This window comes from Phaethon lepturus, unplaced genomic scaffold (assembly GCF_000687285.1).
Source record: "Phaethon lepturus isolate BGI_N335 unplaced genomic scaffold, ASM68728v1 scaffold355, whole genome shotgun sequence".
Classification (NCBI taxonomy): Eukaryota; Metazoa; Chordata; class Aves; order Phaethontiformes; family Phaethontidae; genus Phaethon; species Phaethon lepturus.
The window spans coordinates 39,397-56,878 of record NW_010542418.1 but is presented as its reverse complement, the minus strand read 5'-3'; the positions used below and the strand labels follow the sequence as shown (position 1 = coordinate 56,878).

The 17,482-nt window shown below is 38.3% G+C and overlaps 1 protein-coding gene across 1 annotated transcript in view; it reads right to left on the bottom strand.

Moving 5' to 3' along the window:
• The window catches only part of LAMA1 (laminin, alpha 1), a gene marked incomplete at its 3' end in the record, with an annotated part of 62,060 nt that overhangs the window by 26,237 nt on the left and 18,341 nt on the right, over positions 1-17,482 (bottom strand). The window contains exons 5-20 of the mRNA XM_010287995.1: positions 17,393-17,482; positions 16,804-16,921; positions 15,514-15,692; positions 13,938-14,043; positions 13,278-13,438; positions 10,205-10,345; positions 9,033-9,206; positions 7,339-7,440; positions 6,385-6,596; positions 5,251-5,362; positions 4,240-4,350; positions 3,367-3,494; positions 2,684-2,770; positions 2,223-2,434; positions 1,599-1,705; positions 427-607 (exon numbers count right to left, since the gene is read on the bottom strand). Of these exons, the coding sequence (XP_010286297.1) occupies positions 427-607; positions 1,599-1,705; positions 2,223-2,434; positions 2,684-2,770; positions 3,367-3,494; positions 4,240-4,350; positions 5,251-5,362; positions 6,385-6,596; positions 7,339-7,440; positions 9,033-9,206; positions 10,205-10,345; positions 13,278-13,438; positions 13,938-14,043; positions 15,514-15,692; positions 16,804-16,921; positions 17,393-17,482 (2,221 nt within the window). The remainder of the gene's footprint in view (positions 1-426; positions 608-1,598; positions 1,706-2,222; positions 2,435-2,683; positions 2,771-3,366; positions 3,495-4,239; positions 4,351-5,250; positions 5,363-6,384; positions 6,597-7,338; positions 7,441-9,032; positions 9,207-10,204; positions 10,346-13,277; positions 13,439-13,937; positions 14,044-15,513; positions 15,693-16,803; positions 16,922-17,392) is intronic.

Here is a 17,482-nt window from a genome sequence, read left to right as displayed (position 1 = left end):
CTTATCAAAGTATAAAATATATGTTTAAGAATTAAATGAAAAAAGAAAGGTAAAATATGTTTATACTTGTATACAAATATATAATAGTAGCTCAACTTTAACAATTGCAGAAAAAAAGAATTTTTCTATTCTCTCTGAAGGACTGAAGGGTTTTGTAAAAAGAGACAAAGGAGCTACTGAGGAGGTAGTATTTCTCTCATGCAACCTTTATGAGTTGTTATTTCATAGTCACCATCTTTTACAAGGCACCACACAATAAACAATCAAAGAAATGTTTTGTTCCCTAGCTTAAAGTATTAGGACACTATTCTACAGATTTTTCTGTATAGTCATCACAACACCTGACCTTTGCCAGAGTTTAACATTAAATTTATTGCTGAAAGAAATACCAGACAAACCCTGAAAGGATCATGGATTAGAGCTTACGTATGCAGCCACCATCCTGAAATGAATGAAAGCCGTGAGCACAACGATCACACTTTTCTCCAGCCACTCCTGGTACACAGTGACACTGCCCCTGATGATTGCAGTCCTTGGAGACTGAGCCAAATCGACTGCAGTTGCAGGAAATGCAGCCAAGCCCAGTAAGCAGGCCGTAATAACCATTCTGATAGACAGGAAATAAATACGTTTGAGCTACATTTAATGAATTTTTGAAAACAATACAATGTACACTCTTATTTTCTCTTCTTTACTTTCCCTGCTGTCTGACCTGCATGAATATTGGTCGTTACTGTGTGACTGCTGTGGGAGGACTCCCTGGCCTCATCTCTTCACTGTTGCCAGCTATATGCAATATGCATTTGGGTGAAAAGCTGAACGCTGAAATGCTCTTGTGGTCCTCTAATCTCATCAGGGAGACTTTATGTTTTAAAGTCTGAGGTTATTTCAATATAAAGACTTCCATGAGGTGAGGGTGGGCTGTGCTAATCAGGCAGAGATTTCTGTGAATGTGAATGAAAGACCAGAACAGAGCATGTCAGTGACCTATGGTACATGTGGATTGAAAGGCATTTGGCTGGGCTGACACAGGGGCAGTAACTGGGCACAGATTTCCTGCTCTGGTCTCTGAGGCAGTTCCACACTTCACAAAGGCTGGAAACCGCTGTTTAGTATCACCGGTGAGTATGTACTTGTTCTTTTAACAGGCCTGTCTTTTAGCTGATCCCCTTTTTGGTGTTCAGCCAGGATTTATTATGACCAACCACATTCTTCAGACATTCCCACTTAGACTTCATTTTGCACAAGCACAGCACTAAGATCCCTTCAGGTCTGTTAGCAGTGTTCAGTTTGTTTTATCGGTAAGCCAACAGGACTGCACGCTGCCAGTCAGCACAGCACTACCCTGAACACCCCTATTCAGAAGGGTGCTGAGCCAACTACACAGCTGCACATCTGCCAAGAGCACAGGCAGAGCAATTTGCAACCACAAAAGTCTGTGCAGTCAAACTTTTGGTCTCTGCTCCAGCAACAGGTCCCCTCTCCCCTGAATATTTTTGCGGTTATTATCTGTACCTGCTCTGAACAATATCTATAGATAAACTGGAAGACCAAGATGCAAGAAAATGTAGATATTAAGAACACAAATATTTGCTTACCAAGCACTTATCACATCTTTCTCCGATCACATTTGATTTGCAGTGACAGAAGCCTGTCTCATGATGACAAGTACTTGAAAGGGAACCATTCACATGGCACACACAGGCTTATGTTTAGACAAAAAGAAAACAAATTTAAAAAAATCATTAATGTCTATCTACATGCCTTCTTTATTATACAGAATTCCAAATTTGGTATATAACGTGTTTGACCTGTTTATCTCTCATAGATGTTAATATACTACAGTAATACCTGTAGTACACGTTTGGGCTAAAAGATAAAAAAATAAACACCTCTGAATAGATACATTTAAGATTTTTTTTTTTTCCTCCCAGCCCTATATGTAACATTCAGAAGTAGGAAATGTCTACAGCAGGTCACTGGAGGGACAGTGTTAAGCACACCAGTAAGTTTCAAGAATATGAAGTGTCAGACCCTAGCATAATACATTCCTTCCTCAGGCTAACCCACCTCCATAGTTTTGAACCTGCACTTACCAACTCACAACTTGAAGGTTAACTCTTTCAGAAAAGGTGCAGCTCTCCCTATCCATTCTGCTACATGCACACCACATTTTGGTGTTCTTTAAATTTAAAGTAATAAGAGTAATAATAGTAACTTACGACGACAACTTTTCTCAATCACTGCATCCCCATAATACCCATCAGCACACTTTTCACAGTGGTGACCTGCTGTGTTCCCCAGACATTTCAGGCATTGTCCTGTGAAGGTATCACAGTGGCCATCTTCTTGAGGGTTTATATTGCCGTTGCATTCACAAGGAGCACATGATTGTCCAGGCATGAGTGGATTTCCATGGTAACCATTAGCACATCTGCACCAGAGATTAAAAACTTCATCAGCTGAAATGCAGTCATGTGAAACACTATCCCCACCCAAGGGAGTATTTCCTACTAAATTTTTAGCAAAAGTGTCTCTGTATTACAAGCAAAGACAAAACAGGAAGGATAATTTTATTAAAAATGTTCTGTACATGTGGTATGAACAATTCAAGGCATGTAGGATAATGAACAGTCAGTGATGACAAAGATAAAGATATTTTCCTCAAAGCCAGTGTACATACCTTTCACACTGAGAACCAGTATAGCCTGGAAGACATTTGTCACAGACAACTCTACCTCCTTCACTCAGCTGGCAAGTGGGACTGAAACTATCAACAATATTTATGGCAGTCAGTATCATTATACAGAATAACAAGACTTCTACAAACACCCTTTGAGTCCATGCACCTATCTATATAACCATGTAATAGAAAATTTTTCTAGGTTAACGTCAATGCTTTAAGCATTACAAAATGTCATAATAAAGTTATAATTTTCAAAAACTCTTCCAAAGGTTTTTTCCTTTTAAAGGAAAGGAAGATTTTAAAACTTCCTAAAAACCTGGCCCTCTTTCTAGTAAATCTGTCCAATTACTGTACCGAGCTCCTCTTTCACATGCAACACTTCTGTCCTTCTGTTGTTTTCTGAAAAAATATGAAAGATAACGGTGATTTTGCTGCCAAGTTCAAGGATAGGTTGAAGTATTACTTTCACCCTTCATGTACAAATGGCACCAGTTCACTCAGCTTTTCTTAGCTCAGTCTACAAGTTGGTCTACTTGGAAAAACAATGCTTTTATGAAATACGTGCAAATAAAGAGGGAGAAAAAAAGGCCTTCTCTCTCCTTCAGATTTCATGACATTTTTTCTTTATCACTTTCTGATTTTGCTGAAGATGCAAAGAAATTCTCACATAAGCAGCTTACTTATTTGCAGCAGAACTCAGAGGACATGCACAGGGCTGGCAGTCCTCAGAGGTTCCTTGGGATGGACTTCCATAGAAGCCAGGCAAGCACTGATCACAGAAAGGTCCTGTTGTGTTGTGTTGACAAGCCTGTGAGACATGGAAAAAATCTTTTCATATTTACTCTTGAAAGTTTTTCAGCCCCTGAAGGATCCCTGCAGGAGTCTGCATGCAGTTAACATTCAAGGAGACAGCCATGAAGAACAGAGTAGAGCTCTGAAAATAAGTGGGATTTTTTCCTGAGTTGTAACAACAAATCCTAATTGTTTCTTTCCTACATTTATAATATACTTTACACCATGAAACCAGCCACATTACTTATACACAAACATATTTTCATATTGCACAGATTTGCAGTAACAAACTTCTTATATATTTCTTACTGGTGTTCAGCCATTTTATTTCTGTGACCTTTAAATTTCAGAAGAAATCTGAGCGCTAAATTCTCTCTTCAGAAGGTAATGTGTAATTTCCACTGATGTCAGTCACAAAAGATGCACATATATATGAAAACACATATTCACCCAAAACATTGCTTAATTTTGTTCCTTTCAGGAAAAGTTGTATTGTCACCTGCAGCAAGCAAAGTTAAGATTTTTATCAGCCAGTATATGGTGACATTTTTATCTTAGTTCTGACTACTCCCCACTTGAAATGGTAAACTGAAATAAACCCTTATTGGAGAACACTTTAACAATGAAAAGCAAGAAAAATAAACACTTGGTACCCATAGTTTGAAATTTCCATACACTGTAAACTTGTCTCCCACAGCCAAAATGTTCTCTTAATTCCTAAATAGATGCTTAAAACACAAACACTTTGAAGGATGACTTACAAAGCAAACACCATGAATATCACACTCAGTTGCATGCCCATTGCATTTGCAGGGTTGACAAATACCTCCAAAGAGTATTCCATCCACACGGTAGTACCCAGGGAGACAGGACTGAAAAGAAATGGGGAGGGTGGAGAAGCAGCAGCATTACATGTGTTAAAAGTACACATCAAAACATTTTCAAAGAGCCCACTTCCGACCACCCACCATCTGACTCATTCACACTGTGGCAACTGAATGCTCTTTCAACTCTATTGATGTCACTGCAGCTCTTTCCTTGTGGTTGTTTTTTACTTGCACTGGATAAAGGGGATAAGAATTAACTCCATGAAACTTTGATTCAGCCCTTTGTCCCCTGGAGGCACATAAGTTAAGTTTTGTGCAGTTGAATATGTGAAGTTCTTTATTATGGAACAATAAAAAACAGATGTTGTACCCCCTCTGCAGAATCATTAATGGTGCTATGACATAAGGCTTCATACCAAAATTATTTGTCAAAATAATTCCTGCTATTCTGCAGATGGTGCTCTGCCTCCCTAATCTTCTCTTCACAGATATATAAAACAGCACCTTATGTGATACATTTTACCCTTGTGGGATCTTCCAAAGGCTATCATTCCTCCCTGCTAAGATTCCTTATTGCTTCCACAAAGCTAATGACATAAAAGAGAAAAACTGTACATGATTCAGATACAGGAAAAGTGCTATTAATGAGTAAGGTAAGCTCAAAATAGCTTCACAGAGCTTTTACAGCTGCTCCCTCTACAACACTGATGTTCTAAAGCGTATCATCATCTTTTAGTGCTACCAATTATTCAAGAAATAAGTTTAAAGTCTCATTTAGTTATTTGGAAGAAAATATCTACATCACTGTGTACAGTACAGTAGACAGCATTGCACCCCAGAACATACACTTTTATGGCAGTATAAAGGCAGCCTGCCTTTAAAACCTAGATCCTTTCAGATAGGAGATAAAATATTTTACACACATAAAATGCTGTAAGAGGTTACCTCACAGGATATTCCTGTGTAACCTTGAGGACATTCACAGAATTCCACATCTGGTGCTGAAGAAAGATCTGTAACATTTGCACTTGCAGTATCCAGGGTCACAGAGTCCAGCCTAGGATCAAGCATGAAAACATCACACCATTTGTTTCCCAAAACTTGATTTTGAACAGGATAGTTTGCTGCTGAGTGCTGCTCCCCGGCAGTGACAGCTGAGGAACAGGCACAAGTCTCTGCTGTAGAAAGACCACGATCATAAGTGTTAGCAGTGCGTTTGCAGCTCTGGGAGTAGATGTGCCCTCCTCCTGTAATCATTATTGTTACCACCATTGTCTCTTCTCCTGCGGAGAGGTTTAAACAAAACCTTCCCCTTCTGTCATGGTATTAGAGGTCTATCAGTGGGCCAGCCTTCTATCGCTGTCCCGAAATAAGGCAGCTTTACTGCACTATGTCTAAAGTAGACACATATCGCAGGTGGGTAACTAGTGAGAAACATCACCCGTTCATTGCTGCTGCACACAACAAACCAAAACCTCTTACTACAAACAACGGCATTTTGCAGCAGAGACAATCTTCTCAGCCACAGGTAAAATGATTTACAGAGATCTGTCAGGTCTGATGCAGATACTGCTAATGCTGACTTGAGACTATGGAATGATCAGTTAATTTGTTCCAGCCCAATTTTCCTATTAAGCACTCGCTTAGAGATGAGCCTCTGTAACATCTACAAACAGACATTAAAAGAAATTACAGCCAACGTCTTTACTGGCAGGTTTTCAATAGTCAGTGATGGATTAACTTGCCACATACCAAAATAAGCATACTGTTGATAGTTTCAAAGATATTTCCCTCTAACAAAGCAGCCATTGTAGTAAGGCTTTTATGCACTATTTCTTTAAAGCAGAAAACAATGTTTCTGCTATCAGATATCTTTAAAATAACCACATGCCCTTTTCCACACATTCCACATGAACGTATTTTGGGGACAAGACTGGTCTTGAGAAAATTCAATTATATTATTTTTTTCTAGAAGTTGTTAACGTAAAACTTTATGAATACTACCACTATGAATAGTGTTTCACATACACAAAAATAATAGGAGTATATAGATTAACTTGAATATATTCTCTCCCTCACCTGTACACAGCTTTTTTGGCAATGTTGTAGTTGGTCCTGATCAGAAGATGGGTCATATTTACCAGAACAGTCATCAACATTTCCCGGTCTATAGCTTTTTTTGTATTAAAGTCTATGAAATTCTCTGATACAAATCTCACTGCATTAGAGTACTCCTCATACGGCTGTAATGACAAGCCCGCTGCTCTTGTACTCAAAATCTGCCCATTACCCTGAAATTGAAAGACAGGGAAAACATTTTCCATCTTTGCATGCAAATTTTATTAGCCAATTATATTTAGTGTCAGATATACATCCAGATAACACAGAAAAAGGCAATAAAACTAGATTTCTTGCACTAGAAAAAAGTAAAAGGTCTGCATTTTCCATGACTTCAGAAAAACTACAATCCCATGCTCTTTTGGTTCAGAGACTTCACAAATACTTGATTTTCTTTTGGAAAAAGAATTAAATTAAATTTCAAAAATCAAACTCCTCTACAAAACAGAATCTCTTCTCTCCTTTCTTCTATTGTTAAGTATGTATTACAAAATAATGCTTTTTTGGAGGTGCCTGCATTCAATGTGGACCCCTACTTTTTAACTGCAACATAAATCTAGAAAAGTAAGCAATCAGCAAGAACACTCATCTGTTTCATAAATACAAGTCCTTTCAGCTTGCTGTAGTTTGTTTTGTAAACAGAGCTTTGTAAGTTTGGTAATGAACACCTCATCTGTTTACACATAGGTTAAAATGTAGGTGTTTATCATTTATAACTAGTATTGTATACTTACAATTTCAGACAAATGGATCAGAAAAATCAGGGAAATGAGTAGTAACAAAGTCTTGGTAGTGACTTTTAAGAAGGGACTTAAAATTGACAAAACTGCTACTATAGAAATATTATTTTCCTTTTTTTAACCCTTTCATAGATTCCTAATGATGTCTGAACAGTAAAAAGCTGAAAGAAATCACCTGAATGATGACATCTACACTGGATACTATATCACTGTCCACACTCTCCATTGGAATATCATAAGATACCGTATACTTTAAGTCTCCACCAAAAGCTGTGAGCTGAAATAATAAAAAGCAAAGTCTTAACAACACGATAACCTCCAACCAACAGAAAAAAGTGACATGGGACAGTATAATGCCCGAGTTACAGGAGTACATGGCTTACAAATACAACTTTCCAGGGAAAACTTAGCATGTCGTGTGTATCAGCACAAGGACAAGCACCAGCTTGTTGCTGTGCAGGTGGGGAGAGCTAGCTGAAGGCTCTGCAGATGATTCAGAGAAGTGCCCTCATTCAGTGAAACACCTACAGGACTTGCAACAAACAGCAGAGGTTTACACTACCGTCCTAGCCAAGGGGCACAGCATGTTGGAGTTATTCACATTCCATATTCCATCTTTCAGGCTCCTTAGCCCCAAACTGCTGCTGACTACTGCAAAGTAAGTTAAAGAGTATTACCAATAGCTAGACGTATATTAAATGAATGAGAGATTAGAATTTGAGTAAGTGCTGCCCTGTGCAAAATTACTCCTTAATGTTACACTTCTGAGACTTGTTTTCATTTACTGATTCACCATAATAAGAAATAGGGCTGCATGGGCAAAGAGTCTGGACCAAAAATTTTTAAAGTAAGGTTGCAAAGTCCCCTCTACTCAGCACTGGTAAGGCCACAGCTGGAGTTCTGAGTCCAGTTCTGGGCTCCCCAGTAAAAGAGAGAGATGGATATCCTGGAAAGAGCCCAGCAAAGGGCCACTAAGACAATTAAGAGCCTGGAGCACCTTTCATGAGGATAGACTGAGAGTACAAAGACTGTTCAGCCTAGGAAGACTGAGGGGGATCTCATCAATACATATAAATACCTGAAGGGAGGGTGCAAGGAGGACAGAGCCAGGTTCTTTTCAGTGGTGCCCAGTGACAGGACCAGAGGCAATGGGCACAAACTGAAACACATAAGTTCCCTCTAAACATCAGGAAACACTTCTTATTGTGAGTGTGACCAAGCACTGGCACAGGTTGCCCAGGGAGGTTGTGGAGTCTCCAACCTTGAAGATACTCAGAAGCAGCTCCCTGGACATGGTGCTGGGCAACCTGCTCCAGGTGATGCTGCTTGAGCAGGGAGGTTAAGCAAGATGACCTCCAGAGGTCCCTTCCAACCTCAACTACTCTGTGATTGTGTTGCAAAAAATGGGAGATCCAGAGCTTCAGATTAGCAACCAGGGCAAAAATTAAAGACTAGATGCTTGGAAACTAGTAAGTTCTAAATGGGAGATGGCCAAGAGGCAGGTAAGAGGAATTTAATGGTCCTGCCTACTATATTGGACACGGTGTGAAGGGTGTAACCTTTGGGATAGGAGCCAAGAGTATGGGGAATATGAGCATATAAATTAGTAACAGCCAAGAGAAAAAGAGATTATATTGTCTCAAAGATAGGCTGAGAAGGAAGTGAATGAGCTCGAAGAGCAAGATGACACTATTGGGAATGTCTGGCCAGGAACTCTATGATTTGAAGAACAGAGATAGATTAAGAAATCTGGTAATATTGGGTTTTATGTGTAATTTTTAATTACAGAAAGATATTTAGAGCAATATGTTAGTATTTTTGTTAAAATTGAGACACAATAAGGAGTTTTGACTCCAGCTGAGAACTTACTTTATTTCCTAGATATGTCTCAGGTGCTGACCAGTAATAAGTATGTTTCAGTATTTTCATAGCCTCAGTGTTGTTAATACTTATTTGATGGGGTCCATCAAATTGGCTTTGTTGAGGTTGCACACCCCTTGCATTATACAGATCAGTAACAAGCCATCCAGTCATGTCTGATATCTGCAAGAAAGAACAGTAATATTAATGGAGTCAGGCTTTTGTGTCACTGAGAAATCTGTCACTAAGACTTAACCCCCTCCCTAGATATTCATTTGACCTGATGGATCTGTAACACTGCCATTAGCCCAGTCTGACATCCAATACACGCAAATATGCTACTTCAGACTAGGATTGTCTTTACCTTTCTTATATGGGAACAAAAATATGAGTGTGATTTTCATCCTCCCAATAAAATTAGCATTTTACCTATGTAATTCCCTGAGTGAGAATTACAGAACTTCAAGGGCTTCGGGGTCTGTCATCCCCATTTACAGATAGGGCTGAGCAGGAGGAAAGTTAAATCCTGAGTCCAAGAAAAGGGACCAACATGAGAGAACTTTGTTCTTCTCACTAAAAGAGTTTTATACAAACATCTTAGAATTTCAGTCAATTTGATGCATTTTCCTCTCTTTTTATTGGCACACAAAACAAGGGACTAAAGCTTAAAGGACTTAGCTCTGCAAAGATATGGAAGGAATCTGGTGGAACAACAGTGTCCTCAAAGCCCCCTAACTCAAGCAATACCTATTCAGAAGCCAGTGATATTTATAATCACGCTGTTTTTTAGAAAACAGTATTGGCAATATTGCCAGAGGTCACTCTAGCCTTGCTCAATACGTATGAGAGCAAGGAATAGGTTTGGGTTCATCTCTTCAATATGCAAAGGAACTTTAACAGCACAAAGTCAGAAAAAAAATGCATTTTTCCAGTGCATTATCACAGCCTCCATTACCCAATACTTCTTCTAGTATTACTGCAAGCCCATGGGGCCAAAGCCTGCACTGGGGTGACACAGTGACTAGCTCAGAGCTGCCAAATGACACTGAAAATCCACTCCTCTGTAAGGAGACACATGCCAGAATTTGGAGTTAACTTGGGCACATGTCAAAGAGAAATACAGTACATTTTGCAGCTGCCTGAGGAAAGAATATTAGGTCATGGACAAAACATATAAATACCTGACTGATGGGCCATGTTAGGCTATCACAGACATCAGAAACCCCAAAGCAGAAACACTCTGTGCAGCCCTGAGGATTTCTTTCTTGCAAATTGTAGAATCCTGGTTTACAGAGATCACAGTTTTCACCTTCTACATTTTCCTGTCAATGGCATACAACATTTGTTTTGCATCAGCATTATTATGGTAACAAATACAGTGGATTAGCTGGGATTTAGGCATAACAGCATTCAGAAGGTTATAAAGGGAAACACATTTCAGCACAGCAGGATTACTGAATAGGACTCAGAGCTTAAAACTAAAACTGGTTGGAAAAATTCATAATTTGCTAGTTCATCAAAATCTAAACATGCCCTGGCACGGGCTCTAGTGCAGTGAAATTTCAGCCCACAGGCAGGGTTTGAAACGTTTCTGCAAGCTTGCCAGTCTACTTCTCTTATAGCTTGAATTTGTAGATAGCTCTGGAGAAAAGTTCCCACGTTTACTGAATCCAGATAGTCTACATACAGCATAGTTCACCTTTAAGGCTAGGCTCCTGGAGCTACCACCGCCAGCTTCAAGACAGCAGTTCCTCAATCACCTATTAATACTTATACTGTGATCCCCACCACTGCTGCCACCTCTTCCCAGAGGAACACCACATACATTTACACTAGCTGGCAGTTCTTCCTCCTAATATGCTCTGGCTAAGGTCGAGAAACTCTAACTCCAAAAGTAGAGGTACTCCACTACTTTAGCTCCTACCACTGGCCTGCTGCCTCTTTACCATGCAAACTGGCAGTTCAGAGCATACTGCCACATACCGGTTTCAATGCAGAGTTTGCAGGGGCTGGGGAATCCAAAATAATTCAACGAATTTTTTTCTTGTAAAATTTGTATGGATAGTATGTAGTTATTTATTCAAAAAGTTTAGACAATTGCTGCTGACAAGCAAACCACTAAAGAAAATATTCGATAAATGCCTAAGAAGCTGTGTAAATAGTAGATCTCAGCAGGCATTTCTAGAGTAAGACACGGAACATTTCCCACTGCTAGGGACAAACTTCTGATCATTTCTTAGCTTCACATCAGAACAAGACCTGGACACACTAGAAAGTCCAAGAGAACTTGGCAGAGCATCCCACAAAGTTCCCCGATACATGTGGTTAGAACACCAGGACTGCAAGGCATACAGTGAAGCATACCTGTCTTGACATTTTGAGGAGGCCTGTATGAGCTCTGCATTACAATTTGAAATGCAAAGCCTGTGGACCAAATTCTGCTTTCAGAAGCAGTTACCAGGGTAACTTCACTTCAGCCAAAAGAATCACTCCAGATTCCAAACTTATATCAGATTTTGTCCCATGGAGCAAATTTCCAGCTTACCAGAAAGAAATCCGAGACCTTTGGTGGCAACACTACCAACTGTCTCTTCTTCTGGACCAGTGTTTGGCCTGTCAGGTTTACATAACGTTTGATTTTTGATAAAACCTGATTTTTACATCAGGTTTACCTCTAAACAGGTAGATTATGTGCTTTGTTTCTTTGTAAGCAAAGAACAAACTGGTTTTGCAAACCATATGAAAAATTTATGATCCTGAGCTCCGATTCAAAGGCTGAAGATGACTGTTTTCTATTTGCTAATATCCAAAATTGGGAAAAATCTCAGGCAAATGACCTCCTGAGAAAATGAGATTTTAAAATCTAGGAATTTCACAGAAGTAATATTTGTGTGCTCTTTTCATCTTTTTTATTTCTCAGTATTCAGGATGCACTTGGATCACACATTTCACTTTGTCACTGTAACACTATTAGACAGAAATTATTTCTTTCTTAATGCAAAAGTCTTATCCAATGGCTAGACCTCAAGAGCTGTGTTACACAAAAGATCAAATATTACAAAATTCAGAGTATAAAAGGGAACAGCTTGCACTACTGTGTTCACAGAGACTGCATAGGCTTAGAAATCCCGTTTCCTTCGTTCGGTATTTGGAACACACAACTTCTCTCCTTCCTTCCCTTTACCTCTATAGGTGGGCTACTGGCTGGTGACGCACTCAGTCGTCTGGCCTAAAAATTCTGTACGCCATACTCATGCCCATCACATCACTGAAAGAGGACAGTTTCTCATCCAGACATACTTTATACAAAAATTTTCACCAGTTAGCTGCATTGGCTGATCTAGTGTTACTCTAGCTCAAAATCAGGCAAAATGGTTGTATCTCCCTTTTCATATTTAAATTGGCCAATGAAGCTATTTCTTTCTTCCAGACTCTGGTTATTTGTGGTTTTGATATTTTGGATCAGATAAATTAAGCAAAAGGACTAAGAAGTTTCAGAAAAATTGTCAAACAAACCATGGGTTTTTTGGCTCCTGTTTACTGTCATACTTGGCAACAAATACATAAACTACTAGCTAACATTTGGTTCAGAAAATTAAGTGTAACCTCTTTAAATATTGACACACAGCTTTGTAATAAAGTTCAGCAGAATCTACAGCTGCAAGATATTTCAAGGGGTTTGGATATTTACCAAAAAATAGATGACTGCAAAACTGCTCTCTGTTTTAACATTTTTTAAATGTTTTATATTTTGTAATCAAATAATTAAGTCATATTTCATACATCCATCTAATGTAATTGTTCCAATAGTTCTTTTCAAATGCATGCTGTTCTTTACACAAAGCAGATGTTATAAACACATCCTTTCTTTACAAGAAACCAGTGACTTTGAAGAGAAATATCAGCTCACCCCTAAAACCAAATCCAGCTAACCATACTGTCATTCCCTCTGTGCTTCTCCCTCACACTCACAAGTGCAGTTATTATTTGATTTTAATGTCAGTCTGGCCCATTATCTTAGAAAATTGTGTATCAGTAACATACAGAATTATTTAACATAAATTATCATATTTTTCAGTGGAGAGAATAGTTAGTAACTTTATGTTCTAAGTTGTCAAATGTACAGTTACACCAGGTTACTTCCTATAAAAGAAGTGAACTTCCAGTTAATGAAGTAGTTTCCCTTATTAAAAAGGAGTTTACAAATGAATCCAGAGATTCAATTTTAAACAAAAATGAAAGTTTAATACTCACTTTGCAAAGACAAGGTTCTGTGCATGGATCTTCATTAATGCTACCAATCAGGCTGCAGTTACAATGCAGGCAGTTTGGATAGCCCCGATAACCAAATGCACAACGATCACATTTTTCTCCTGTGTAACCTTCTCTGCATTGACACTGACCTGGCCAAGTCCCTTGAAAAGCAAACATACGGAAACAAATATGTTAAGAGCAGGCAGTAGGCTGGATTCAAGATGTCTCAGAGGGTGCAAGTAATTTAACATTCCTTTTTTATTACACTCCACGTTATTTTCCACACAGATACTTGGCATATCAGTCTCACCATCTATTTTTCATGTTTAGAGTACCAGATGCACAGAAACTGCAGCAAAATGGGTTTTGTGACAGCTGTAACAGCATTCATAAACAACACTGCTAGATCTCAATCTTTCACATTGTTTTACATAGTCAGAGCCCGCCATCCCCACATAAGAACACATTCAGGGACCTGACATAACTTTAACTGCAAAAAGTATGTTATACCTCACCTCTCCTTCCTAAATATTTACCATTGTTTTGAAGCAGAACCTAACCAGCAGCCATTCACAAGTACATAGTGTTGCCTCAGACTTCAATGTCCAAAAATATAGCCAGATCTGAAGCTTAGAGAAAAGGCATTTCCCACTCCCTTACCATGCTGTGAGTCAGAATGATGCTCATCTTTAACACAGTCAGAACTCAGAGAGCCAAATGGGTCACAGCCACAGGGATAGCAGGGGTGATCCTCATAGGGAGAAACCTACAAAACAAATGTTCTCTGTCAAATTCTCCAATTATTAACTGGGAAAAGTGAAGTTACATCTGTTTCTTGTCTGGGATCACTGAACTAATATGAATGAAGACTGGAATAGATAAAGTGCAGTAAAAGATCAAGGGGCTGGTTTAATTTTAGCAAACAGAAGATGGGGGGATTGCAGCCTAGGAAAAACTTAAATTTAAGGGAACAAAATTTGTTCTTCAATGGCACAAAGGTATAGTAACTGCTAATGGCTGGAAGCTGAAGCCCAACACATACAGCCTAAATAGTTTTTTTTAATGTAATAGCAATTAACCACTGTGATGGTTTGCCAAAGATTATGGAAATGTTTAAGACAAGAATGGATGCTTTTTGCAAAGATAGTCTGGTTCAAAGAGGAAGGAAATTAAAGAAATCCTTGGCTCTGTGTTCAATGGGAAGACAGATTATCTACTCATGAAGATTCATTCTGAGTTCATCATCTATACATCTTTGAAATATAAGGCAATGCAATTCATATGGCAAGGATTTTACTTTCTTTCAGAGAAAATTTTCCTTAGAGGTGCTTCAGATGTAAAGCAAATCAGTAATAACCTCTACATACACATTTATTGGCTACAAGTTGATTGAAGACTTTTCTTCAGTGCTTCTTACAGCAAGTGAATCACACAATCTCTGACTCTGATCTACTTCTTTGTATGACCTGTACCTTCTATCTAACCATACTGCTACAGGTTCACCCTTGCTCTCTGCAACAATTTATGCTGGATTTCTGAAGCATGGGTTTTCCAAAATATGCATGAACCTGCCAAAGCAAGACCTTCAGTATGTCTCATTATACAGAGACCTCTAACACTGCAGGAAGTTCATACATTTAACTCTGTTAGTCACATCTTAACAAATGTCTTTTGTGGAGTTTAGGTCATTTTTCCAAAGAGTGACACTTGTCAATCAACTGGAAAATACACCAGCTCAGAGAGCACATGTTCTACAAAAATCATGTCAAGAAGAAAATTTATTGCAACACCTCACAAGACAAAGAGTCTGATCTTAGAACCACAGAATGGTCCTTTTTAACACTGGTTGAAATGGGGTGATACAGGATGATACACAATTTTGGCACTTCTGAAGACATTGAAACTTCAATACTGGCACTTTTTAGAGCTTTATCCACAGGAGAAATGGGTTTCTTATCAGAACATCTACATTTCCACACTAGGTCTTCAAGTTTCATCTTCACTTATTCTGTTCTTCTCCAACTGCTTGACCTGCCCTCACACACAACTGGACAAGCATTTTGTTTTTCTCTAGAAGTTTTGGTGGTATGTCATCCATAAAAGAAAAACCTCTACAGTTTTTAGCTATTCTGCAACTGATAAAAATATATATATTAATTACAATGAGCTGAAATACATATCATCATATCATGTTGTAATTCACCAAAACAGTAGAATGGTATTTTCCAAATCTTACTTTGTGTGGTCTAAAATATCCATCAGCACACATTTCACAGTTGATCCCAGTAGTATGTTGAGTACAGTTTAAACACACGCCACCTCCTATATACTGGCCATGAATATCCATGCTCCTTTTCTGATCTGCAATACTCTGATTGTAGTAACAATCTTCTGCTTTGTTATGACAGTTGCACTCTGAGAAGAAATGGAAAAGACGACAATTTTTTTTAATTATATTGTATTATAGTTCCTATAATACCGACATTTTTCAAAGTGGAAAATGTAAGTAGAAGAGCATATTAATTCAACTCAAAAGTGTGCTTTTTTCCTCTTTAACCATCCTGGATGCTTCAGCAGGCTTGATACATTATACTTCTCAGCAAGTAAGCACATTTCAAAACCACCATCACTACTTTACTAGCACCATTTTTTAACAGTATTCTGTAGATCTCACTAAGACAACCCTGTCAGGACTGATGTAGATACTGATGTGTGCTACTACCAATAGCTTGTTCTTTAATTTTCTGTCCTCTGCATTACAGAAGAAAATCTGCCTAATTCTTCTCTTATTTTTATTGCAGGCAACACTCTGAGAAGTTAATATCAGTACACAAGTAGAAATTTGATGTAGGTTAGAGGATACTTTGGTCCAGTCAGTCATAAACACTTGCTTTCCAAAGAGTGACATTAAGACTTATCTAAAGAGTTCAACTAAAAAGATTACTTTTCCATTCACAATTGTAAATTTTATCTAATAGGTTCCTAACTTGTCTGCCGTTTGTGCTATGCATTAGCTATGTGAAGAGAGAAAATGTACTAACTAGCCCTAGAAACACATTCAGCTGTACTGGCATAGCTTAAATCAATCTATGAGACAATCTGAAATGTAATTGGCCAATAAGGAATTTCTTTCAAAACACTTGTTATCAGAACAAAGTTGTTTATCTGACAAAATGTATGATCAATGTAAGAAATTTGCATTTCAAGTAGCTAACAAAATGATTGATGCAAATCTGCTAGTTTTTACAGGAATATAATAAATCCCCAAGTCTCTTTGAAAAAGAGACTCTGAAAGCTTTACTATATGACAACTCCATTAGCCAGGGAGTCATATTAGATAGAATATTTAAAATGACCTTAACACTTGGGATTAGAAGTAGGTCCTCTACCTTTAAACAATCCCCTGAAGACAGTTAATAGTTTAGAGATTTTTATTGGGAATTAGTATACATCTGTATGAAAAGCAACCTCAAACAAGAACAGAATAAGCGTTTATGAAACTGTCTAAACCTCTGCGCATACTTACTCTCACATTTGTTCCCAGCAGAAATGGTTCCTGGTCTCCATGGTTTCTGGTGGTAGCCCGGACAGCACTTGTTACAGCTCTCTCCGCAAGTATTGTGTTCACACTGGCACTGCAATTTCTAAGAATAAAAAATTCGCTTTCTTGAAATATTTTTTAATGGAAAATTTAATCATGTTGCCAAAAGCCTGCCTAATATCAGACTTACTCCAGGAAAATGTCAAGACCCACAAATACCCCACAATTAGCACTAGATTGCTCAACCATGCTATATCAACAATTGGGGAATAGCCTTTCTAGAACAAGACAGACAAATCTCCTGTGTTGCAAGAAAGACTATCTCTTGCTGTGCCCCTTGAATTGTTTAAATTTAATGCCAAAGAAAGAGTTTACTTCAAGAAAGTTACATTACTGGAGACCCAGTGCTTATACAGAAAAGGAAGACAATTATAGCAAATAACTTGTGTGCACCATATTGTAAGATCTCTTTTAGCCTCTTTCTCATTCTCCTCAGGAAAAGGGCTTTTTTTTTTTTTTTTCTTTTTAAAATGGCAAAGTTGTTTTGTGAAAATAAATCAGTAAGATTAAATACCTTTGTGATTTCATCCAGAGGGCAGCTTCGAGCATGACCATAACAAATACACATGCCACCAACAGAGATGTCCTTTATTGAATAGTAATA